Here is a 26462-nt window from a genome sequence, read left to right on the forward strand (position 1 = left end):
GAGCGCCGCCGCCACAGCCGAGCAGCGACGCACTTCACCGGGACCACGCACGCCACGTTGACCCACATGCCGCCATGCCTACGATAGCAGCAGCGATGCAGTCGATGAAGAAAGAAGAACCGGTGCTGAAGGTGGGCATCGATTGTAATGAGTTTGCGATCGCCATGCAGATGGCCGCTCGCAACATACTGCCCTCCACAGCGTCAAGAGTCACCGAGTTGCCAGTCTTCAATGGATCGTCGAGCGAGTGGTTACCATGGAAGATGGCCTATGAAGAGAGCGCAAGTCAACTCACAGAACAAGAGAACCTAGCAAGACTGCGCAGAAGCTTGAAGGGGGCCGCAAAGGACGCGGCACGCTCCCTATTCGTCGGGTCTACGACCGCAGAAGAAGTAATGAAGATGTTAGCCGCGAGGTTCGGCCGCCCTGGAGCACTCGTCACAGCCGAACTGAACAAACTCCGCGCGCTACCACGACTCTCGGACAACGCAAGAGACGTCTGCCTCTTCGCAAGCAAGGTGCAGAACGTCGTCGCCACGATACGAGCGCTGAACAAGAGTCACTACCTATACAACGAAGAAATAGTGAGAAACGTCACAGAGAAGATGCCGTCGGTACTACGCTTCAAGTACTACGATTTCGCCAACGACCAACCGGAGGGACAACCGGACCTCATAACACTCTCTCAGTTCCTGCAAAGGACCGCCGCACGATGTGGAAACTTCGCCCCCGCCGAGGAGATACCGTCCGAAGACCGGCGGGAGTCCGCTCCTAGGAAGACGGCGAAGACATACACGACGCAGGAGAAACCCGCTACACCACCGTGCCCGATGTGTCGACGAGAGGGACACGCTCCATCGGACTGCAAGACGATGAAGGAAGCAGACACATCGGCGAGATGGGAGTTAGCGAAGACTCATAGGCTGTGTTTCCGTTGCCTCAAAGTGAGAAGATTTCGCCACGCCTGCAAGAGCAAGAGATGTGGAGTGGATGAGTGCACGCAGACTCATCACCCTCTGCTGCACACCACGCGACAACAGCCGGAGAATGAAGTAACAACACACGTCGTCGAGGACAAGTCCGCCGCAGTCACCGCATCGGCAAGGGAAAACGACAAGATCGCGTTCCTGAAGATCCTGCCGATACGAGTCACCGGTCCCACGGGAACGTGCGACACCTACGCGCTACTGGACGACGGGTCGACTTGCACCATCATCGAGACGACGGTGGCGGAGCGAATCGGTGCTACGGGTCCCCCCGCACCATTCTACATGGAAGGTGTGGCCGGGGCGCGGATCAACGCAGCTCAATCGACGCGTGTTCACTTCAAGATCCGCGGGCGGAATTCACAAGAATACACAGTGGGGGCACGGACGATGGACAGACTGCAGTTATCACCGCAGTCGGTACCACGCAGCGTCATCAAGGGCTGTCCACATCTGCGGGACATAGAGAGGGAATTGGTCTACGAAGAGGGCAAACCGACGGTACTGCTGGGGCAAGACAACTGGCACCTACTGCTGGCCCACGAAGTCAGAAGAGGATCCGACACGCAGCCGGTCGCATCACTCACCGACCTGGGATGGGTACTGCACGGTACGAGTCGCGGCAGGACAAGACAGCAGGTGCACAGAATCAGCCACATAGTGACGACACATGAAGAGGAACAATCGATGGAAGAAATGATGAAGCAACATTTCGCGCTCGAATCGCTGGGAATCGCACCGAAGAAGTCTTACAATGAAGAGGAACGTCGCGCCCTACGCATTTTAGAGGAGAAAACTCGTCCGTTACCGGCGGGAGGATACGAGACGGGGTTATTATGGAAGAAGGACGACCCTGTGCCGCCGGACAACTACGAATCGGCAATGCGACGTCTCCAACTGGTCGAAAGGAAACTCGACAAGAATGAAGAAATTAAGAAGAGGTATGAACAACAAATGGACACGCTACTCAAGAACGGGTATGCCGAAGTCGCCCCGCCACGGAGTTCCCAACGGGTGTGGTACCTGCCACACTTCGCCGTCATCAACCCGCAGAAACCGGGGAAACTGCGGATCGTGCACGACGCAGCAGCCAAGACGAAGGGCATCAGTTTGAACGACATGCTGCTGCCGGGCCCCGACTTACTTCAATCGCTACCGGGGGTCCTCATGCGGTTCCGGCAACGACGGGTGGCAGTCACGGCGGACATAAAGGACATGTTCATGCGGGTCACCATACGGGAAGAAGATAGGGACATGCAACGGTTCCTGTGGCGAGGAGATCGACGAGAGGGTCCACCTGTGGAATATAGGATGAAGAGTGTCATATTCGGCGCAACATCGTCACCGTGTACAGCAATCTACGTCAAGAACAAGAACGCAGAACAGTACAAGGAAGAGTTCCCGGAGGCAGCAACGGCGGTGGTCATGAACCACTACGTCGACGACTACCTCGCCAGCTTCGACACGGAAGAGCAAGCCGTACGCGTCTCAAGACAGGTCGCACAGATCCACGGTCGAGCCAACTACTATCTCCAACGGTGGGCGTCGAACTCGCATCAAGTGCGCGCCGCGTTCTCCGACACCGGCGGGGACAGCGTGGTACAACTCGACGCGGAGAAGATACTGGGGATGGTATGGCGACCTTCTGAAGACACCTTAGGCTTCAACTTCAACGGACACAAGCTTCCGCCACAGATAGCCAGCGGGGAACAGACGCCGACGAAGAGGGAAGCGCTACGAGCGATTATGTCGCTGTTCGATCCACTGGGCCTCGCCACTCCCATCACCATACAGGCGAAGAAGATATTGCAGGAGACGTGGCGTACCGGTATCGACTGGGACACCGAGCTGCAACCACGGGAAGCGGACGCCTGGCGGAGCTGGATGGACCACGTGCGACGGCTGTCCGCGCTGGAGGTGCCGCGGTGCTACCCGGAGGTAGCCACGGCCGATACAGCGGAGCTGCATACATTCGTCGACGCCAGCTCGGACGCGTACGCCTGTGCCGTGTACTGGCGGGCCGTAAGCGCGACCGGCGAGGTCCACGTGTCGCTGATCGCGGCAAAGGGACGAGTGGCCCCACTCAGCAAGGTGACCACGATACCGCGACTGGAGCTGCAAGCGGCCGACCTCGGGTGTCGCCTATCGCGCACGGCAGTCGAAGAACACGACCTGAAGCCCGCTCGCCGAGTATACTGGTCGGACTCACGCACCGTGCTCGCATGGCTACGCACCGGTCCTCGCGCATACAAGCCGTTCGTCGCGCATAGAGTCGCCGAGATCGTCGAAGAAACGAAGACGAACGAGTGGAGATGGATACCGACGCGGCACAACGTAGCAGACGACGCCACACGCGACCCACCGACGGACTTCGGCTCGCAGCATAGATGGTTCCGTGGGCCGGACTTCCTGTACCTTCCCGAAGACCAGTGGCCGCGTGAAGATAGTACGAGCGACGATAGTCAAGCGGAAACGGGAGAAGAACGCGTACACAAGCTACAGAACGCGACGCAGTTGTCTATAGCATTACCCGATCCGTCACGTTTTTCTAATTGGTTGAAACTTGTTCGCAGTTCAGCACGGGTGTTGCAGTTCATCGACCTCCTGCGACCGACCAGTCAACGCTGTACCGCTATCCGAAAGAGGAACAAGAAGAAAGAGAGCACCGACCCCACTTGGACCCGCACGAAGAAAGTCGATAGAGAGAAGACGAAGATGAAAATCAAGAACAGCAATAGTCCATCTGTGTGTTTCATCCCCATAGACACACACTACCTAGATCGCGCGCGACGACTATGGATTCGCGCGATACAACAAGAGGCGTTCGGCAACGAAATCGCAGTATTGAAACATGGGAAACAGCTGCCGTCATCCAGTCGACTCATACAGCTGTCGGTCGTCATAGACAACGACGACATTCTGCGACTTCGATCGAGAATAGCGGCCGCCGCCGATTTGTCAGCCGAGCAACGAGAGCCCCCATCGTCGACGGAAACCACGCCTGGGTGCGCCTATACATCGCATGGGTGCATCGGAAACTTCACCACGGCGGCTTCGAGATCACCACGAACGAGGTGCGACAACACTTGTGGGTGTTGCGCCTACGACACGCCGTCCGCAGTGAACTGAAGAGGTGTCAGCTGTGCCGCCTACGAAGAGCAAGACCGGCGCAGCCATCAACGGGCAACCATCCACATAGCAGGCTGGCGCATCATCAACGACCGTTCACGTTCACCGGCCTAGACTACTTCGGGCCTATGACCGTGACAGTGGGCCGCACTCACCAGAAGCGGTACGGAGTGCTCTTCACCTGCTTAACGACGCGCGCAGTCCACCTGGAAATCGCCGGCAGCCTCAGCACGGACTCCGCCATAATGGCCCTGCGGCGCTTCATAAGCCGCAGAGGGTGTCCCACGGAATTATGGTCCGACCAAGGCACCAACCTCAAAGGTGCTGACGTCGAACTGAAGAAAGCAGCCGAGGAAGCCATCCAAGAAGAGTCATCAGTCCATTTCATCCGGTGGCGCTACATTCCCCCGAGCGCACCCTTCATGGGAGGTGCGTGGGAACGGCTGGTGCGTAGCGTGAAGACCGCACTAGCCGCTACGTTGAACGAGCGGGCGCCCAAGGAAGAAGTCCTCCACACTCTGCTGGTCGAGGTCGAGCACACCCTCAATAGTCGACCGCTAACCCACGTGTCAACATCGGCAGACGACGACAGCGCCCTAACCCCCAATCACTTCATATTGGGCGGTCCATCGCGCGTCCCACTGCCAGGCAGCTTCACAGAGAGCGATGCGGCGGGACACAAGGAGTGGCGTGCCAGCCAGAGGCTAGCTGATTGCTTCTGGAACCGGTGGGTGAAGGAGTACCTACCCGAGTTGCAACACCGGCGGGAGCCCCGAGCTACACACGGAGCCATCAAAATGGACGACCTGGTCCTGATAGCTGATGGGACCTTGCCTCGCAACACGTGGCCGCGAGGCGTGGTGGTGGCGACCTACCCTGGACCAGACGGCGAGATCCGAGCAGTCGACGTGCGGACGAACAAGGGCATCCTACGGCGACCCACTAAGAAGCTGATCATACTGCCCACATCGACATCGAGCGACGCGAACACGAGTTAACTCCAGCTACGAGAGCTGCGGCGGGAGATTATGTTCGCGACATTATTTGTATATATCGTAATTTATAGTTGTTAAGTCCCTAGTTAATCGTTTCTGTATTCTGTTATTTTATATAGATTTACATAGATTTAAGATAGTGTAAGTTAAATAAAGTATTCCTTTGCGTGTTGTCGTTATTACCTACGAATAGAAATTGTAACAATAAATAGAATTAAGAAATTGTAAATTGAAATAAAATAAATAAATAGACGCTATAGAGTACCGATCTGAAGAGACACGCGTCTCGTTCATTTTCGCCCCGTCCCGCTCGCACAGATCGCTATCGCGAGTTGGAAACGTTATCGTGCGAGCGGGCGGGTATAAAGATAGGCCGCCTCCCGTCGAGCGGCATTCGCTTCCGGGCAGCGGCGCACTACACTCGAGAAGAAATAGGACAAGAAGAAAAAATACTCTCTTCAGACGGTACCGGAGGCTTCAGAATAGTAATCCCTGTGTTTCACTCCAGCCTGAACCAACGCCCCTACAGTCCACGCTCACCGTACGGCAGTCCACACCGTTCAATTACGTCTAAACGGTTGAAAGGATTTGAATGAAAAGATATGTTTTTTTACAAGGACCAGGTACACGTTCTCAAAAAAACTACAAATACTTTGGCTGCAACTTCGTACACGTGGATTTTGGGAACAAGTAACTATTTATAGTGGAGGAAAGGGATTGTAAGTAATGGAGTCTAACAGCTCAATTGCTAGTAATATACCGTCTCAGGTCGACCTCCACGCGGTTCCCTTTAAAAATATTTTTTATAAACTCACTAGTATGAATCAACTGGCCTGTTTTCATCCTCACCTATCATCTCTCACTGGTGCCCTGCCAGCGTATACCGATAGCGCAGGGGGGGTTACCATTCCATTATCACCCATTATAAAAAAAAAGAAACATTTCCAGTTAGTATATCTAGATAAAACATTTAAAAACCATACATGTTTCATTCCTTTCTTTACCGTTCCACCAACACTTTCAATAGAGAATTTTTTAAATTAGATCCGTTTTATGTTCATATTTTTAAAAGTAAATTAACGAATTAATTAATTTACCAGACGGAGACTTTGTACAAAAGTCGATTGCTTGTGTACCTCTGTCCCATTCGTGTTTCAACCGTGAAGCAATTGTGTTTGCATGGCTGTGTTTCGGTTTGAAGGGTGGGATATGGCGTGAATTTACAGGGTACAGAGGAATAACACCTGAGTCCTCAGGAATGGCAACGCATGGAGGGTATCATGGGCGAGGCGAGGCGGTACTCTGTTATGTCCATGGTACTGCTCATGTCTATAGGCGACGGTTGTCACTTTCCATCAGGTGGGCCGTCAGCTTGATTGCCATTCTAAGTTGTATAAAAAAAAACCACAGGATAGTTTAGCTCGAGGAGCAGGCAGATGGTGTGATCGTATGGTTTTTAATATTGCAACTTTCCACGAAATCCTCCCCGAGCACTTTCGTGGTTTTATCAGTAATAAACTGGTACATTACTCAGCTAGTCGTGAGCCGTAAAAGGAGTGCTTCTATCTAAGGCAGCCGAAAGTCGGCCGCGGGTCGACGACCCATCGATCCGGCAGAAGTAGGTCAGCGGCTCACAATGCATCTGCTCTAATAAAGATGAGCGCCTACATTGATAGGGCTTGGGGGGAGGGGACTGTTATAGGTGAATGGCGGCCGCGTTGCTGTCAGTGCACTTAGGTCGACCTCCACAAGGTATTTCCAGAAAAACATCGTAATTGATTTTTGCTAAATTCGGCGCGACGCACTCAGGCCGACTTTCACGCGGATTTCCTTGGGAACCATCGTGATTGGTTTCTGGTAAATTTGTTCCAATGGACTCAGGCCGACCTCTACGTGGCCCTCCCTGGGAACCATTGTAATTGATTTCTGGTAAATTCGTCGCGATGCACTTATGTCGACCTCCACACGGTCCTCCCTGAGAATCATCGTAATAGATTTCTAGTAAATTCGTCGCGATGCACTCAGGCCGACCTTCACGCGGTCCTACCTGGGAACCATAGTGATTGATTTCTGGTAAATTTATCGTGATGCACTTGAGCCGACTTCCACGCGGTCCTCTCTGGGAACCAGTGATTAATTTCTGGTAAATTCGTCACGATGCACTCAGGCCGACCTCCACGCGGTCCTCCCTGGGAACCAGTGATTGATTTCTGTTAAATTTATCGCGATGCATCAACTAGCCTGTCTTTATCTTCACTTATCATCTCTCACTGGTATCCCGCCAGCGCATGTGTTAGCGTCGGTGGTGATGACCAATTTATATTTGATATTTAAAAACCGGCCAAGTGCGAGTTGGCCTCGCACACCGTGGGTTCCGTACAAATTATAATTGACAATTGAATAAAAAACAATTTGTGAATGAAATTGTTTCGTGAGTTAACCACGAATTTTCGGTTTTCGGACTTTCCCTATTCCCTTGTACTGTACGACATTGTTGCTTGCCAAATTACACGATTCTAGGTCAACGGGAACTACCTGCCTTATATGTGACGTACGATTTGGCGTAGCAAATGAAATTTCACTTGTGGAATGTGGAATATTCTTGTCACATGTCACAATCATCATGACGGTCACAGTTGACAAATGAAATAAGAAAAAACTTGATGAAAAAGAGTAATGCGCAGAAATGAAACAAAATACGACAATACATCAAATAAATTTAAATATTAAATGTTGTCTTTTTTTTATACAACTTAGAATGGCAAACAAGCTGACGGCCCACCTGATGGAAAGTGGTAACCGTCGCCTATAGACATGAGCAGTGCCATGGACATAACAGAGTATACTGTTTCACCCATGATACCCCCCCCATGCGTTGCCATTCCTGAGGACTCTGGTGTTATTCTTCTGTACAAAATTCATTTAATGATGTTACTTAGAATGGCAAACAAGCTGACGGCCCACCTGATGGAAAGTGGCAACCGTCGCCTATAGACATGAGCAGTGCCATGGACATAACAAAGTATACTGTTTCGTCCATGATACCCCCCATGCGTTGCCATTCCTGAGGACTCTGGTGTTATTCTTCTGTACAAAATTCTTTTAATGATGTTACTTAGAATGGCAAACAAGCTGACAGGTCCACCTGATGGAAAATGGTAACCGTCGCCTATAGACATGAGCAGTACCATGGACATAACAGAGTATACTGTGTTGACCAGGATAGGTACATGGGTACTTTCATGCGTTGCCATTCCTGAGGACTAAGATGGTAGGTATGTTCACTATCATATCCCACGCTTCAAACCAAGGAAATCAAGGTATAGCAATGCAAACACGTTTACCAAGAGGGGGAAGGAATTGTTGGTACGGTTAGTTATATAAAAAAAGTTCTAAGTTATATAAAAAAAAAAAACAATACTTTATGTATGTTGTAATATTTCTATCATCCATGTTACCGCCTCCCTTTTCTTGTGTACCTGATTTAAATTCCGCTCGCATCTCATTTACCTGTTAATTGATGCGTCATTACACATGACGTCAATTACACGCTGTGGTGACACTGTCTCAATCTTATTTGTTGTGGAAAAGATATTTAAAGACACTTCGACGATATTACAGACCGGATCGGTCCGGTTCACACTGGGATGGAATGAATGAACGATAGAATGGATGAATGAACGAATGAACTAATGAACGAGCGAACGAATGGACAATTGAATGATAACTTTATTTACTAAATACTTTATTATTAAATACAGGTTATTAGAAGTCATCATCGTCATCATATCAGCCTTTAACTGTCCACTGCTGGACATAAGCCTCTCCCTCAGGAAGTTTTGCCAGTTGCCATGCTTGGCAGGGGAATTGACAATCGTAGTTAGGCTGTGGAGATGTTTTAAAAGGTCTGCTGCTGTCCATCGCTCGCCCTCCCTTAGTCGATTCTTACGACACCCACGGGAAAAGAAGGGGTGGTCCATTCTATGCCGGGACCACGTGGAATTCGAAACATTTAATCTTAAAGACTCTCTGCATTCAACCGTGTGATGTGCAAATATTTTAGCACTTGTTCTTAAAATTTTACATTAAAAAACATTTTTCAATAAGCCAATTAATAAGTCGACCTCCACGCGGTTCCCTTGGAATCCATCGTGAACAATTCTTATTTAATTCCGTCATGATGGGCTAACAGACCTGCTTCATCCTCACCTATCTTCCTTCACTGGTGCCCTGTAAGCGTATATCGATAGTGCAGGTGGGGTAACTATTTCATTGTCATTCATAAAAAAAAAAAAAACTATATCCCGCAGCTATATGCGTCCCTATGTTAGTTAGGATGTTACTTACCTGTGTTTTGAATTTCATACAAATCCTTTTAGCCATTTAAGAGTGACTGAGTAACAAATATACAAAAAAATATATATCTTTACAAACTTTTTCATTTATAATATATTTCTTGTAGTTGTTTGTATCTATAATAAGTTTACTATTGTAATCTTTTGGAGGAAACAATAAACAGTATCTTATCTATCTATAAAGCACAAAAGATCCGTATGGGTCGACGTGCATCGGCGTAGCTGACCCCATATGCGAAAAAAAAAATAAGATAAAATCTATCTATCTATCTATAATGTTAGTATAATATATTTGAAAACAGTTAATTTACGTTGTCTCACTTCTTGGTATGATTAAGTTCAACAAAACAATGAAATAAACATATGTCGTGAATAATGTTGTTCAACTCATCCTATTTTTGTTCCAGGTATATGATGCCGCGTTTTTTTTTTTTATTTTATTTAATTCCCGCTGCAGTGCGCTAATATTTATTTCATCTCGAGTGATGGTGAGTAATTAATATTCTTTTTTTTACATAAATATCTTTGAAAATCGTTTAATATAATAACTATCGGTTTAACTGTCGTGTAATTAGAGCGAAATAGCTCACACCACAGTCACTCATGACTAAGGATCACGGATTGCGTCCGAAACTCTCACCCTTATATCCTACAGCCTCAATGGTCGCGTACAACGCGGTTTCAGAGATTTTTTCTCCCACGAATACTCAGGTTATGGAATGAGCTCCCTACCGAGGTTTTCCAAGAGACTACAGTTCTTCAAAAGGGAGGTAAAGAGGTTTCTTCAGGGTCGGCAACGCGCGCGTAATATCTCTGGTATTGCAGGCGTTCATAGGCTACGGTAACTGCTTACCATCAGGTGGGCCGTATGCTTGTTTGCCACCTCAGTGGTATAAAAAAAAATAGTACTCGAGCTGTCTTGATCTAAATATACTTTATTACTACTTATTATTTTCATATAATGTGTTTTTCTGAAAAAATGTTTTATTAACTTCTGAGCATTATTATTGACAATGTTGCTATGGTTTTCAATAGTATTTGTTTGTTTAATATTGTTTACATTTGTTTAATTTTGTTTATATTTGTTTAATTTTGTGTTTTGTTTACTTGTATTTTATTTTGTGCAAATTCTAGTGGCTACCAAATTAATATTTAAGTATATAATTATGTATTATTTTAGCTGTTTGTTTGCCTTAAATAAAGAAATAAATAAAAATACACTTACGTTAAACCGGTCGTTACTATATTAAAATATAATGTGTGCTTATAAAATTTTTAGTTTACAACAATTTAGCCATATTTTATTAATGGCGTGCAAAATATAAAGTTTTATTTACATAGATACATTTTATATAATTTCAAACCTTACAGTAACAATATTTATTCTAATTATAATAAAAATAAAAAGTAGCAAAAAAAAAAAAAAAGAATTTTATAAAATATTTATAGGCAATTTAATTGTTTAAATAAATTTACATTATAAAAAATTGGAATGCAAATTTTTTATAATGTAAATTTATTTAAACAATTAAATTGCCTATAAATATTTTTATACAAATTCTTTTATTAAATAAAAACACTTCCTGGAAACAACGTTATAAATTGATTTTAAATGGTTTAGAGGTAGTTCTCCTATATTTTTGTAATGTTATTTTGTATATCTTTAGTGTCGTAAAATAATTAGTATGGTACTTACATACAGTAATAAAGTGAAACAGTTTGTTTACACACTAATCTCTAGAACTGTTGGTCGGATTTTTTTTTTTTATATACAACTTAGAATGGCAAATAAACTGATGGCCCACCTGATGGAAAGTTGTAACCGTCGCCTATAAACATGAGCAGTACCATGGACATAACAGGGTATACTGTTTCACCCATGATACCCCCCATGCGTTGTCATTCCTGAGGATTCAGGTGTTATTCCTCTGTACCCTGTAAATTCACGCCATATCCCACCCTTCAAACCGAAACACAGCCATGCAAACACAACTGCTTCACGATAGAAATACGAATGGGACAAAGGTGCCCAAGCAAACTACTTGTGTACAAAGTCTCCCTCTGGTGTATACTCGCAGTATAGTATAAAAGATATAAAATAGAAAAGAATAAAACAGAGTAAAATAAAATAGAAATAATTTTTATTTTTAAAAGGGAGACTTTGTACACAAGTCGATTGCTTGAGTACCTCTGTCCCATTCGTGTTTCAACCGTGAAGCAGTTGTGTTTGCATGGCTGTGTTTCGGTTTGGAGGGTGGGATATGGCGTGAATTTACTGGGTACGGAGGAATAACATCCGAGTCCTCAGGAATGGCAACGCATGGGGGGTATCATGGGCGAAACAGTATACTCTGTTATGTCCACGGTACTGCTCATGTCTATAGGCGACGGTTACCACATTCCATCAGGTGGGCCGTCAGTTTGTTTGCCATTCTAAGTTGTATATAAAAAAAAAAGTTTTTTCTGACCTTTTATACTCGTATTTACAATATTATCAAGGTTCATTCGAGCAAAACTGCAGGAAACAATTAGTATAATGTTATTATCGCTTGAACTTGACTTTCCGCGTGTCAGTTAATAAACTACGTACCTACTGCAGCTATAATTATATCACGGATTTATTTCACTGACAATTTGCAGCGTGCAATAATCTGAGGCAATTATCATAGTGCATTGTATATTTACTACAATACTCTCTATTACAATAATTATTACAACAGAATACCTATTAATTCACTTCACTAACTGTTCCCTGGGGCTTTGTCCGTATAAAACACGTTTTTTTTTCATTTCCGTATAAATTTTAAAGTTTAAGCTTTATTTCAATGGGTGATAATGGAATGGTAACCCCGCCTGCGCTATCGGTATACGCTGGCGGGGTACCAGTGAGGGATGATAGGTGAGGATGAAAGCAGGTCAGTTGGCCCATCATAAAAAAAAAAAATAAAAAAATAATTCACCAAGATGATCTATCAAGATGGTCAAAACTTGTCCGAAATGGCTCGAGTCTGGTGTTCTGGGTGGTGCTTCCTTCTCATATAAATTTAAAAATAAATTAATATGTGAGGTACTAACACGAATAAAACAAGCAAAAACGACAATGGTTGCAGTCTCGTTTTACAGTTTATTTATTTAACACTTTATTGCACCTACATTACAGAACTTGTTGAAGAATTTTCAATAAGTATTGTATAGTACAAAAGACGCTCTTATTGCTAAGCAATCTTTCACAGACGACCTTTGGGTAGAATGCAAGTTTAAACAGGTAGGTGGGGGGGGAAGGGATTGTTAATAATGGAGACTGACAATCCCATTGCTAGCAATATACCCAACCAGGTCGACCTCCTCGCGGTTCCCCCTGGAAACTATAATGGGTAATTCCCGATGAATTCATCATGATGGGCTAACTGGCCTGTTTTCATTCTCATCTGTCACCCTTCACTGGTGCTCCGTCAGCGTATCCCGTTAGCGCAGGCGGGGATTACAATACCATTTTCACCCATAAAAAAATTAAACAGGTAGGTGGTGCGTTAAAAAAATGGATCTATACAATTTTAATATTACTATTTAGTAATTACATACTACTTATAATTACTTACTAATTAGTTTAAAACATCCTGCAAATAAAATGAGGCATACCACTTTAGTCTTCAGCAATGACAAAGCGTAAGGGGTGTCATGGGCGACACAGTGTACTCTGTCAAATCCATGATACTGTTACGTTTACAGGCGACGATTAGCACTTTCAGTCGCCGTGGACAGACAGTTTGCTATTCTAAGTTGCTTAAAAAAATTTAAGCAATATTCTGCAAGGATCTCAAAGTGTCTAGTTATGTCTAGTTACGGAGACTTTGTACAAAAGTCGATTGTTTGGATACCTCTGCCCCATTCGTGTTTTAACCATAAAGCAGTTGTGTTTGCATGGCTATGTTTCGGTTTAAAGGGTGGTATATGGCGTAAATTTACAGGGTACAGAGGAATAACACCCGAGTCCTCAGGAATGGCAACGCATGGGGGGTATCATTGGTGAAACAGTATACTCTGTTATGTGCATGGTACATGGTACTGCTTATGTTTATAGGCAACGGTTGTCAATTTCCATCAGGTGAGCTTGTATGCCATTCTAAGTTGCATAAAAGTTGTGTATATTTTTCAACCTCCTTCAAAAAAGGAGTAGGTTCTCGATTCGGTTGTAATTTTTTTTTGTGTTTGTTACTTCATAATTCCATAACTTGTAAATTGATTTGGAAAATACCTTTGTTTTAGCTGTCAGTATATAATTTCCGTTTGATTCCAAAATATTTTTCAAAATCAGTAATTAAGTTTTTAATTCCAAATAACTGCTTATGTATGTAGCACGATTGACGGCAATGTTTTTTTTTTTTCTATGAAACAAAATCTTAAATTATTCAAAATGCAATATAAATGTATATTTGTTTATTTTTTTTTCCGAAGTAAACAATATGATTGACAATGAAACCAGGAAGTACATTTACATTGTACAAATAACTAGTCTTTATTCACGGCTTCGGCCGCATGACGTTATAGTGAATGACCACGATGGAAAGAAGCCTTCTTCAACTCAAATTCTATTTGAGTTGAAGAAGGCTTCTTTCCATCAGGTGATAGGTATACAGGTGGAAGGTATATACCAAATTTTGTGGTGATTAATTAAGCGATGAAAGTGCTTAAAGTTAACAAACAAATTAATATTCACATTTAGTAATATCAATAAGGACTTACACACAGTTTCATGTAATGTATTTATTTATTTATATGTTACAAAATCAACAGCTTTAGCTCATATGTTTTTTTATAAACCTAACTATAATTAATTGGGGGGAAAGGAATTGTTAGTAATGGAGTTCGACAGTCCCACTGCTAGCAATGTGCCTTATTAAGTCGACCTCCACGTGGTTTCCCCTGGAAACCATCGTGAACAATTCTTGTTGAATTCGTCACGATGGGCTAACTGATCTGCTTCATACTCACCTATCATCCTTCACTGGTGCCCCGCCGGTGTATACCGATAGCGCGAGCGGGGTTACCATTCCATTATCATCCAATAAAAAAAATTATAATTAATTCAACCTCCCTTTCTTTATGTCTCCATACATCACATACTCTATTCTTCATTCCAAATTCGTGATGTTGTTTGAAAGAAGTAACTTTAGGACTCATTTCGGACTGAGGGTAAGTCCGTTTGTGTATCTCTTTTACAGTATCATAATATCCTATTTAATATAAAATAAAAAATAACCAAAAAATATTATTAACATATTATTATTTTATAATTTCTTAATTAATTTACATATTCATGGTATAATTATAAATTAAAAAATATAATTAAAAAATACGTATATATACATATATAGATTATTCCCAAATCAAGTCTCTCAAATAGACACGACAAACATATGTCTATCTACGCGTATATTTATATTAGACTTGTATATAACGAGTTAATCAGACACACACACATATACAAAAGCATTATGTTTATATATACATTGCACTATAGCATCATCAGTTAATACAATGTCATTTAATGGACATACAGTCAGTTTCCTGCTTATATTTTCATTTATAATTTTATTACACGCTATGATTATAAGAATACGACCTTTTACCATTAAAAGCGAAGACAAACATTATTTGAGCTACTCCAGAGATTCCTCGCTAAACTTCACGGAGTTAGCAACCAAATATGGATACCAATCGCAGGAGCATCAAGTGGTAACAGAAGACGGATACTTGCTCAAGGTCTTCAGAGTGAGCCAAGGCAGAAACTGCGACGGGAGAAGACGATCACCGCCCGTAATATTGATGCATGGACTTCTGCAGAGCTCAGACTCTTGGCTGGATGCTGGTCCCGGAGCCGCACTGGCTTATCTCATCTCTGACGCCTGTTATGACTTGTGGGTAGCTAATTGCAGAGGGAATTATTATTCGAGACGTCATTTGAAACTGGCCCCGAACAGTTCACAGTTTTGGCATTTCTCGATAGATGAAATTGGATTCTATGATGTGCCTGCTACGATCGATTATGTCTTGAATTACACTGGAGCGGAAAAGGTGAATTACATAGGCTACTCCCAAGGAGCAGGAACGTTTTTCGTGATGTGCTCCGAAAGGCCAGGATACTGTGATAAAGTGAATGTGTTGATAGCTCTAGCACCCGCTACGAGGCAGATCAATACCAAATCAATCCTGTTTAGATTTCTAACTGATGCTATTTTGAGGTTAGAACACTTATTGACAAAATATGGTATGTACGAGATCTTCGCGAAAGGATCTATCAGTCAGGAATTCTTGGCCTTCTTCTGTGAGCTAAATTGGATTACAGAAATGATTTGCAACAGTGGCCAATCGATCTTAGATGCGTACCACCCGAATTCTGTAGCAGAACACACGGCTCGCTCGATGTTTGGGCATTTTCCTGCTGGAACGTCTGTGCACAACATGGCTCGATACGGACAGAGCATGATCAGTGAGGATTTTGGGAAATTTAACTATGGTGTTGATAATATGAGGGTATATGGTAGCGAGGATCCCCCATTGTACAATTTAAGTGCGGTCTCTGTTCCTGTGGTGATAATTTATGGTAAAAACGATAGATTAGTGGACACTAAAGATGTGGAATGGTTAGCAAAGAGGTTGCCCAACGTTGTAGAATCCTTTTTAGTTGAAGACCCTTATTGGAATCATCTAGATGTGACGTACAGCCGATACACTAGTATATCTGTGTTTCCTAAGGTGAATGAACATTTATTACGATACAGTTTTGAAGATACAAGATAATTATGGAAAATGGAAATTGAGGTCTTTGTAAATTTTCAATTGACTTCAAAAAGAAGGAACTTTCTTTACTTGGTTGTATTTCTTTTATGTTTTTTTACCTCATAACTCTGTCTATTCTAAACCGATTTGGAGAATTCTTTTTTTATCTGAAACAATATACCTACAGATTAATTACTTTGAAATTTTATCAAAAACAGTTCAGTAGTTTAGTTTTTAGATCAAAATAACTGGTTTTGTAACAATTGAAGTTTGTTTCTGTGTAGTGTGTATCTTTAATTATTTGTGTACAAAGAAAATGGAGAAAAGGATTTGGTTTTGCACAAATAGTGACATTATTTGTGCAAATCATACTATTTCTTATGCCACTGTTTTTTTTTTTTTATGGGTGATAACGGTATGGTAACCCCGCCTGCGCTAACGGGATACGCTGGCGGAGCACCAGTGAAGGGTGATAGATGAGAATGAAAACAGGCCAGTTAGCCCATCATGATGAATTCATCAGGAATTAACCATGATAGTTTCCAGGGGGAACCGCGAGGTCGACCTGGTTGGGTATATTGCTAGCAGTGGGATTCTCAGTCTCCAACAATCCCTTCCCCCCATGCCACTGTGTTAGGTTAACTGGAACTAACTTTGCTAACATTGTTATTAACTTATTGTTGTTACTGTATGTTTTAGTGCAATAAAGAATATATATATTATTTGTGATCAAATTAATATGGGATCAACACAATTGTTCATTACAAAAAGAATTATCAAAATCGTATCGTAGTTAACAGATGTATCGTATGACAATTTAATTAAACTAAGTACATTGTGTAGGTTAACGATACGAATGAGTGATATAACAAATAGATTCGTCCGTAACTGTTTACTCACAAATATTAAATATTTTCCAATATTTGGTCACATAATTATGTTTCTGTTTCTACAAAGATTGACAGAGAGAGAATGCAATATTTTTTTGTGACTTAATCAATAAAGAATAAATAAATAAATACCATTTTTAGTAATTGTAAACTATTTATTTATGAGTTAAATAAATAAACAGTTTACATTTGCTTATTTTATCGCATTACAAATATAAAAATATACATTGATAATTAAATAATTCAATGGATATTCAAAATATATACATGAAGGTACAAAAGGCGGTCTTAACGCTGTGGCAGTCTCTAACAGACATCTTTTAATAGAAAGAGATAGTCGTTAATACACAGTAAAACTACAATTTCCCAACGTCGACTGCGTGCATTAAAAACTCCATGCCTTATAATAGTACATTACTGCAGCGGCCAGCAACTAAGGCATTGATGGACGAACGTACAAATGTGGGCCGAGGTGTAACCGAGGCACACATACGTGAGTCCATCAATGCCTAGTTGTGGCCAAGGCTTTTATAGTACTTTTCTCAAACAATGCGCGGAAATCAAAAACACAATTTTACTTTTTAAATTCAATGACGAATAACGAACAATAATAATTTTTCACGCGCCATAATGTTCCCTTGTTTTTTTTTTTTTCAATAAACAGCTTTCTTATTGCAAGCCAGTTCGAAATTTAAATAAAACCTTGTATTAGTTACCTCCTTGGTAGCCATGTTTCGAAGTAAAAGGTCATTACATTTTTAAATTACAGGACAGATATGAGTTTACATAGTAATTTATCTGGCCGCAAAACACGACAGATATGGATTTTCATACAACTTTTGCCGGCCGCTGCCCGCAAGTATCTGGCCAGTACGGCAATTTTGATTTATCTCGAAGAAGATTGTCAAAATAATGCTCACATTTCCAAGCATGTTTGAGAAAAAAATTATAAACGCAGTATTTATAAACCTATTTGTTTCTTAACATTTAAAATTTAATTATAACAAAATTAATGTGGTATTCAATACGTTCATAGTGAGTTCGGGCGTTTCACAATTTAACTAAAATGCTGTGGTAAAGTTAACGCATTTACATTTTGCGGTGAAAGTTTGATATTAATGTGTCGCATTAATCTCGTTGTACAATGGCCACGTTACTCCCCGGTCGTGTCGCGTCGGTCGCAAACTCTATAGTCATTTTGTGTATTGGTCTATTTTTTTTTTATTTTTATTTCAGCCGTTAACTTTCCGCTCCTGTACATACATAAGTCTTCTCCATAAGGGGAGTTTTGCCAGTAGTTGGCACGCTTGGCAGGTGAATTGGCAAAGGCAGTTAGGTTTTTGAAGATGTTTTAAGAGGCGCGCTGCTGCCCATCCCTCCACCATAAGCTCCCTTAGTCATCTCTTACGACACCCACGGGAAAGGAATGGGTGGCCCATTTTATGCCGGGGCTGACATGGCGATTTTTTTAATGAGTGATAATGGAACGCCTGCACTATTGCTATATGCTAGCGGGGCACCAGTGAGGGATGATAGGTGACGACGAAAGCAGGTCAGTTAGCCCATCGTGACGTAATCCACTAGATTTAACCACGATCCAGGAGAATCGCGTGAAAATAGACCTGACAGGGTGTATTGCTGGCAATGGATCAATTAGACCTGATTGGCTAAGCAAGCAACCTCATGATTGGCTAAGCAAGCTCCCCTATCTCTTGCATTGAAACTACTCAATGATATTTTGAGCCAGTATCCGCAATTGGATGTATTTGTCCCCAACTTGCTGGAGTTTCGTCGAGGGACCACAGAATATTTGTGTTCAGACGTTTTTTGTTTGAGTTAAATCTTTTTATATTATTTTTGTTATTTTTATGTAATATTCCATTTTATATGTTATTGTACTCATGCTTTCCTGGATGAACGTATTGGAAGACTGTAAGGCTCACCCAGTGGATGTAATAAATAAATAAATTACTAACAATCCCTTTCTCCCCCGTGTACTAGTCTATTTAGGATTCTGTAAAAGCAGATATTCATCATCACACCAGCCTCTAACTGTCCATTGCTGAATATACACCTCCCCTTTTGGGGTGTTTGCCAGTTGCCAGTAGTTGCCACGCTTGGCAAGCGGATTGGCAACTGCAGTTAGGCTTTGGAGATGTTTTAAAAGGGACGCTGCTGCACATCTCTCGCCTTCCCTTATTCGCCTTTTACTACACCCACAGGAAAGGGAAGGGTGGTTTATTCTATGCCGGGACCACACGGCAAGGTATTACAAGCCGTCTTTTACAGCGCCATATCTCAGCAAGTACTAAGGATGTTGTTTTTTTAAGGATTTAAATTTTGGATAAAGTTAATTTACTTAAGTACAGTTTAATCGTAGGTCTTCTTTAAATGTATGATAATGAAATGCTAAGCTTGCCTTTCTTATCGGTACACGTTAGCGAGACACCAGTGAGGATGAAAGTAGGTCAGTTGACACATCGTGATGAATTTATTGGGGATTAATCACTAATGGTTTCTAGGGGTCTATCTGCGTCGAGGTCGACCTAACAAGGCATATTACTAACAATGGGACCGCAAGTTTTCGTTACTGACAATCACTTTCCCTCCGGTAGCGACATAAATGATTGGTAGCAAAAATAGCTGGTAGCATAAATGATTGGTAATAAAAAGGAATGGTAACAAAAATTATTGGTAATAAAAAGGATTGGCAGTTCGCCTGTGGAACTCACTACCTACCTCTATTCGGTGCGCTTAAACTCTTACTAGCTTCAAAAACTCTGTTAAATCCTACTATCTCTCCCTTTAGTACTATTTTCCTGTGTTCTCTCTTCGTTTTCCTTCGTCATTTTCTTCTGTTATATGTGTGCTATTAAGTATACGTATGTTTATGTATATATTTGATTGTGTATATATAATATATGTATTGTATTGTGAAATCTTTATTGTATTTTATTGTAATAAAAAGAACTGATAGCATAAATGATTGGTAATAAAAAGGCCTGATAGCATAAATGATTGGTAATAAAAAGGACTGGTGGCATAAATGATTGGTAATAAAAAGAACTGACAGCAAAAAGAGCAGGAAGCAAAACTGGTTAGTAGCAAAAATGACTGGTAATAAAAATCATACAAGTACAGTCGTAGTAAAGAAATTATGGTATAATACACTGCTTTACCTTTGAGAGTTGCACACTTATTTAATCATTAGTGTTTATATATATTTTTTAAATAGTTTGCTTCCTGGTAGAACAATCATGATTTTTAAATTGCGGAGCAAGATGTACTTGTTAGCATTTATACAGGCAAAATGGCGAGTTATACTGTTACTTTACAGTATTAGTAAGATTGCACGTTTGTTATATGTATGTATGTATGTTTAATGCATTAAAGTTATTAAACAAATTATTACCTGTCAACACACTAATTGATGGGCAATCACATTAACAGAGAACGACGTGTGAACGACGAAGCTAGCACCTCCACGTGTGCGGTGTTACCACAAAAAATAAAACATTGCTTAACAAAATAACTTAAACAGTGTTTAACCAAACACTGTTTAAGTGATTAAACATTATTGTTTATAAGAGACGTGAAATAATGCGATCATTTAGATAAACTATTATTATTAGATATTTACCAGAGGGAGACTTTGTACAAAAGTCGTTTGCTTGGGCACCTCTGTCCCATTCGTGTTTCAACCGTGAAGCAGTTGTGTTTGCATGGCTGTGTTTCGGTTTGAAGGGTGGGATATGGCGTGAATTTACAGGGTACAGAGGAATAACACCTGAGTCCAAGTTCTAAGTTGTATAAAAAAGACGTGTTACCACAGATAAATAATACGCTTCACGTACCGCTAACGATAGTGATTCCACCCTGTATAAATCAAGCCGTCTTAGTGAAGTGACGTCACAGCTCAGCCGATTCAGGCTGGCCCGGGGTTGAATGTCCCCCGATTAATCACATTGTAAACAGGATAATGGCCTATTGTACTGCTTTATTGCTTTCCTTCTTATCATTATTGTTCTAGAATAATCGATGCGTATTACTTAAGATATATTTTTAACCGACTTCAAATTGGAGGTTTTCAATTCAATTGTATTTTTTTATGTCTATTACCTACTAGAGGGAGACTTTGTACGAAAGTCGTTTGCTTGGGCACCACTGTCCCATTCGTGTTTCTACCGTGAAGCAGTTGTGTTTTTTTTAATGGACGATAATGGAATGGTAACCCCGCCTGCGCTATCGATATACACCGGCGGGGCACCAGTGAGGGATGATAGGTGAGGATGAAGCAGGTCAGTTAGTCTACCGTGACGAATCTAATAATAAATCAATCACGATGGTTTCCAGAGGGAACCACGAGGAGGTCGACCTGACAGGGTATATTGCTAGCAATGGGGCTACTAATCCTCATTACTAACAATCCCTATTCCTCCCAAGCTGTTGTGTTTGCATGGCTGTGTTTCGGTTTAAAAGGTGGGATATGGCAGTGATATAATTGTGTTAATAAGTGAATTTACTGGGTACAGAGAATTAACACCTGAGTCCTCAGGAATAGCAACGCACGGGGGATACCCCGGGCGACGGTTACCACTTTCCATGAGGTGGGCCGTCAGCTTGTTTGCCATTCTAAGTTGTATAAAAAAAAAGTCGCTAATCCAAGGGACAAGGAATTCTTAGCAATGGGCAGTTAGTCTCTATTGCTGTCAATATAGGGTATCAGGTCGACCACCATGCGATGCCCCCTGGAAACTAACATGACTAATTTATCGTTGAATTGGTCACGAGCTATCTGACCTGCCTTTTCATCCTCACCTATCATCTCTCACTGGTGCCCCGCCAGTGTATACCGATAGCGCAGGTGTTTCCATGGCATTTTCACCCATTAAAAAAAAAGTCGCTAATCCAAAATTTTGTATATATTTTCAATCGATTGTATCAATGAAACATCTCTCTTTTTATATCTATTTATTATTACAATTGAAATCTGTTTGTGGAGTTTTGTGGGGCAAAATAATGAACTTGTTTGTGACTTTGTCACGAGTCTACTTGTTGCTTCGTTCAATTAATGTATCTCGTTGAACAAGTTAGGTCGGTTTGTATTCAATTTTGTACCGATTGATTCGATTACTTCGAGTTGCTACATCGGATTTGTCCACGCTGTGAATGTGAATTACGTATTATTTTGTATAATTTACTAAAATCCACGGGCTCGTTATTGATTTTATTATTTTTAGTTTAACCAGAGGGAGACCGTACGACAGCCGCCTGCTTGGGTACCTCTGTCTCACTCGCGTATCTGCCGTCAAGCAATTGTTTCATGGCAGTTTTTTTTTAATGGATGATAATGGTAACCCCACCCGCGCTATCGGTATACACCGGCCGGGCACCAGTGAGGGATGATAGGTGAGGATGAAGTAGGTCAGTTAGCCCATTGACGAATTCAACAAGAATTGTTCACAATAGTTTTCAAGAGGAACCACGTGGAGGTCGATCTAATAAGGCATATTGCTAGCAATGGGGCTGTCAAACTTCATTGCTAACAATCCCTTTCCCCTCTTGCATGGCTGTTTAGGTTAAACCACAAATTTATAAAAAGTAAAACGTTCCTACAAATCTAGTTTAACTATTGCACTGTTCCGTTACTTTGGTAAAAGATTTTCTAGTATGGATTTTAAAATATATCTATACTTATAATAAATCTGCAGAGAGGTCAATTCTGTGCATGAAATATATTTCCAAAATAACTATTAGGAGGTGATTAGTGATCGATACTGATGCCAAAAATGCATCAGTAAAATTTTTGTCTGTCTGTCTGTATGTTCGTTATAAAAACAAAAACTACTCGACGGATTTTAACGAAACTTGTTACAATTAATCTCCATACTCTTGGGCAGGTTATAGTATATTTTTCATAACGCTACGATCAATAGGAGCAGAGCAGTGAAGGGAAATGTTGGGAAAACGGGAGAAGTTACTCCATTTTTAAGCTTCCGTCGCGTGTGCAGCCTTAACGGCCACTTTTTAAAATGTAAAAATGTCCATCCGTGCGACGCCGGGACGGGCCGCTAGTATAATATAAATAACCAAAGGCATTTAAGGAAATGGAGATATTAACGAATGAATGAGTATACTTTATTTGCATTATACAATATAAGGAATAAGCAAGGCAATTTACAAACACAACGATACAATTGTATAAGTACAGTGAGGCGGGTTTTATTGTTGAGTGCTAAATAAAATAAAAAAAAAAGAGAATTTAAATGTCTTTAAGGGAAAAAGCGAAAGATTATTTGACAATTAAATGTTACTATGAACTGTCTATTGATACGTGAAGCAAAAATAGGTAGAAAATGATTATTGTCTATAAATTTTAATAATTTGTTTTCACTGAAAGTTTGTGGTTTTACTTCATTTGCTTTGATAAAACTATGTTTAACCAATGTGGTCGGATAAATTCACATTCACGTTACATTGCAGTTTTAATACTTAATATAATCAATTTAACATAGGTATTCATTTCAACCGACTTCAAACAGAATGAGGTTCTCGATTCATTCATTCATTCATTTATTTATTGCTATTACATGTTGTAACAATATTGGTCTTAATTTACTAAAAACGAATCAAACATGAATGAGCAATCACATTAATAAATATTATATAAATTACATAATTAAATTTTTACATTATATATATGTATCGTCGATTAGTATAAAAAATAAAAAAAATCGATTCGGTTTTTATGTTTGTTACTCTTGACTCCGTCAGTTATAAACCTATTTGGAAATTCTTGTTTATCTAAAAGTAGATATATAGATAGATACTCTTTATTGTTTCCTCCAAAAGATTACAATAGTAAACTTATTATAAATATAAACAATTACAAGAAATAATCACAATGAGAAAACAATGGGAGACCTTATCGCTAACAGCGATCTCTTTTAGGCAACCTTTGGAGGGAGATATATATATATATATATATATATTGTTGCACTTGTAAACCTCGTATTTCTAAATGTAATATTACTAAAGTATTCCTAAAACAATTAGAATTTTAGAAGATATTTTATATTTTTCTGAAACTACACTTATATTCCTTAAGTTCGGCCATCTTGCACTCGGATCTAATGTGGATGACATTAGTTGGCTGATCTTAGATACCTTTTGTATCTATGATCAGCCATTTTGTTAAAGAAAAATGAAAATACATGTTTACTCCTTTAATAAGGTAGGATTTTTCACATTTACAAAGTTAAATTCTTCGATTTCTGTCTATATTATAAGAAATATAAGAATATGGTAAACGAAATAAAACATTTTGAAAAATCTCTTTTATTTTTCTTTCACATTTTAAAAATAGCACGCTAATATCGTCATAAATTTAAAACTAGAAATACGTTTTATTGAATTCTTCTGAATTATTGAATTTAAAAGAGATTCCATTTTATTCTAAGAATTTAAGAAAAGATTTCATGTATTTATTCTTTTCAAAGAAACTAAATTGTACTCGGTTCGTCTATATATTTTTTATTTTTTTTTTTTATTTTTATTTAATTCATATTTCCGTTTAGGTTCGATTCTAAAACTTTGTCATCATTAATTGAAACAGATTTCTCCTGAACTGCGGGTCTATCGTGTAATGAAATTCCGAAATTTCGGACTCAATTTCGTGTTTTTGTTTATACCAAAATCGGACCAATAAATGGAGTTTAATATTTCGTTCGTCATACATCCTATCATAAAAGTGCAAAGGAACAATAATTTAACATTTCTAATATTTCCAAACGCCATGTATTATGTAATTTTAACATCAAATTTGTGTTTCGTTTGGCTCCGAAATTTCGGAAAACATTTCATGGTAGGCCCTCTGTGCTCACAGATTTAATTTTGTTGTTTTAATTTTTTTTACAAACAAATTCTTTGTTTATTGTCTCGAATATTATTAATAAAGACAATAATAAATGCAACGCAATATAAATACGTCAGAAATGTACGGAGCTGCAATGTGAGGTTAAAGCACATATTACACCAAGAGCTAAGTTCGCTTAACTTAGCGCACATACCTGTGGTGTTTGAAGAAACCTAAACTAGGATCTCCAGGGATGGAATACTTTAATTAATTGGTTTTTGCAATAAATAAAAAACGATGTTCTGAATGGATGAATAATTTAAATTGTTATTGTTAAAAGTTTTGTAAGCACATAATATATTTTTAATTTTAATATTCACAACTGCTCATGACTAAGGGTCACGAATCCGTGTGATCCCGGCATAGAATAAGCCACCCCTTCCTTTCCCTTGGGTGTCGTAAGAGGCGACTAAGGGCGAGGGATAGGCAGCATCGTCCGTCTTAAAACATCACCAAAACTCTAAGTGCAGTTGCCAACATGCCTGCCAAGCGTGGCAGCTATTGGCAAAATCCCCCTCATGTGGGAGGCTATATTCAGCAGTGGACAGTTAACGGCTGACCCCCAACATTTTTTTTATACCACTGAGGTGGCAAAGAAGCATACGGCACACTGATGGTAAGTGGTTACCGTAGCCTATGAACACCTGCAATACCAGAGGCATTGTGTTGTCTATGTATTTGCTCATATCTATTAGGCAAAAGCTGCCACTTTTCATCAACTGTCGGTCCGATAGCTTGTTCACCATTCCGTACTTCATTACTAAGTGAGCTAATTTAGTAGCTTCGCTCAGATAGATAGATAGATAGATAATTTATTCGCATTACTTACAGCATACTTACAAATTACAACATACATATACAAAAAAAGTGAGACCACATAAATGAAAAAAAAATACACAAAGCTAAATATAATTTTCGTTTGTGCGTGTGCCATAGCAATACAAAATGGCCACAACTCAGTTTATTGCTTCGCCCTCAAATGAGCAAAGCACTGATATTCTGTCGCGGCCAAAGGGAATAGGGTAACAATAAAACAATACTACCAGATTATCCATACAATAAAAAGATATACAGTAAACAGATCAGCTAAGCCACAGATAATAAAATACTATACTAGGCTAAGCTAAGCGAACGGAACTTCATTTAGTTTAGCCGTCAGTGTGACTAGCACTTTAGGTGCATATTGCAGTCATTCCAGCCATCACATGGACGGTGCTCGCATAGTTTCACCGGCCCCGGGTTCGCATTTACCGGAAATATAAGCACCATTGTTGTTCCTGCAATACAATGGCCGTAATTAAAGATTATGAAGCGAGTTCAATTCCGGCTGCGGGGATGTACTCTCCGTGTATTTTGAAAATGGGTCGGGTTTATAACTTACTGGATAGGAATACATATGTATGTGGTCTGCT

General features: G+C 40.9%; 2 protein-coding genes across 4 annotated transcripts in view; both read left to right on the top strand.

Moving 5' to 3' along the window:
* Positions 1-26462, top strand: part of LOC113511170 (uncharacterized) — a 244882-nt gene that overhangs the window by 136441 nt on the left and 81979 nt on the right. The gene's annotated exons all lie outside the window — the stretch shown is intronic.
* On the top strand, positions 14987-17180 carry LOC113510951 (lipase 1-like). Its single transcript, XM_052899691.1, has one exon. It carries the CDS (start codon positions 15004-15006, stop codon positions 16264-16266), a length of 1263 nt encoding a protein of 420 aa, XP_052755651.1. The 5' UTR covers positions 14987-15003; the 3' UTR covers positions 16267-17180.

This window comes from Galleria mellonella, unplaced genomic scaffold (assembly GCF_026898425.1).
Source record: "Galleria mellonella isolate WM207_F2 unplaced genomic scaffold, CSIRO_AGI_GalMel_v1 utg625, whole genome shotgun sequence".
NCBI lineage: Eukaryota > Metazoa > Arthropoda > Insecta > Lepidoptera > Pyralidae > Galleria > Galleria mellonella.

Excerpts from the sequence above, each read along its gene's own strand:
- LOC113510951 (XM_052899691.1), top strand. The coding sequence starts at position 15,004 with ATGTCATTTAATGGACATACAGTCAGTTTCCTGCTTATATTTTCATTT.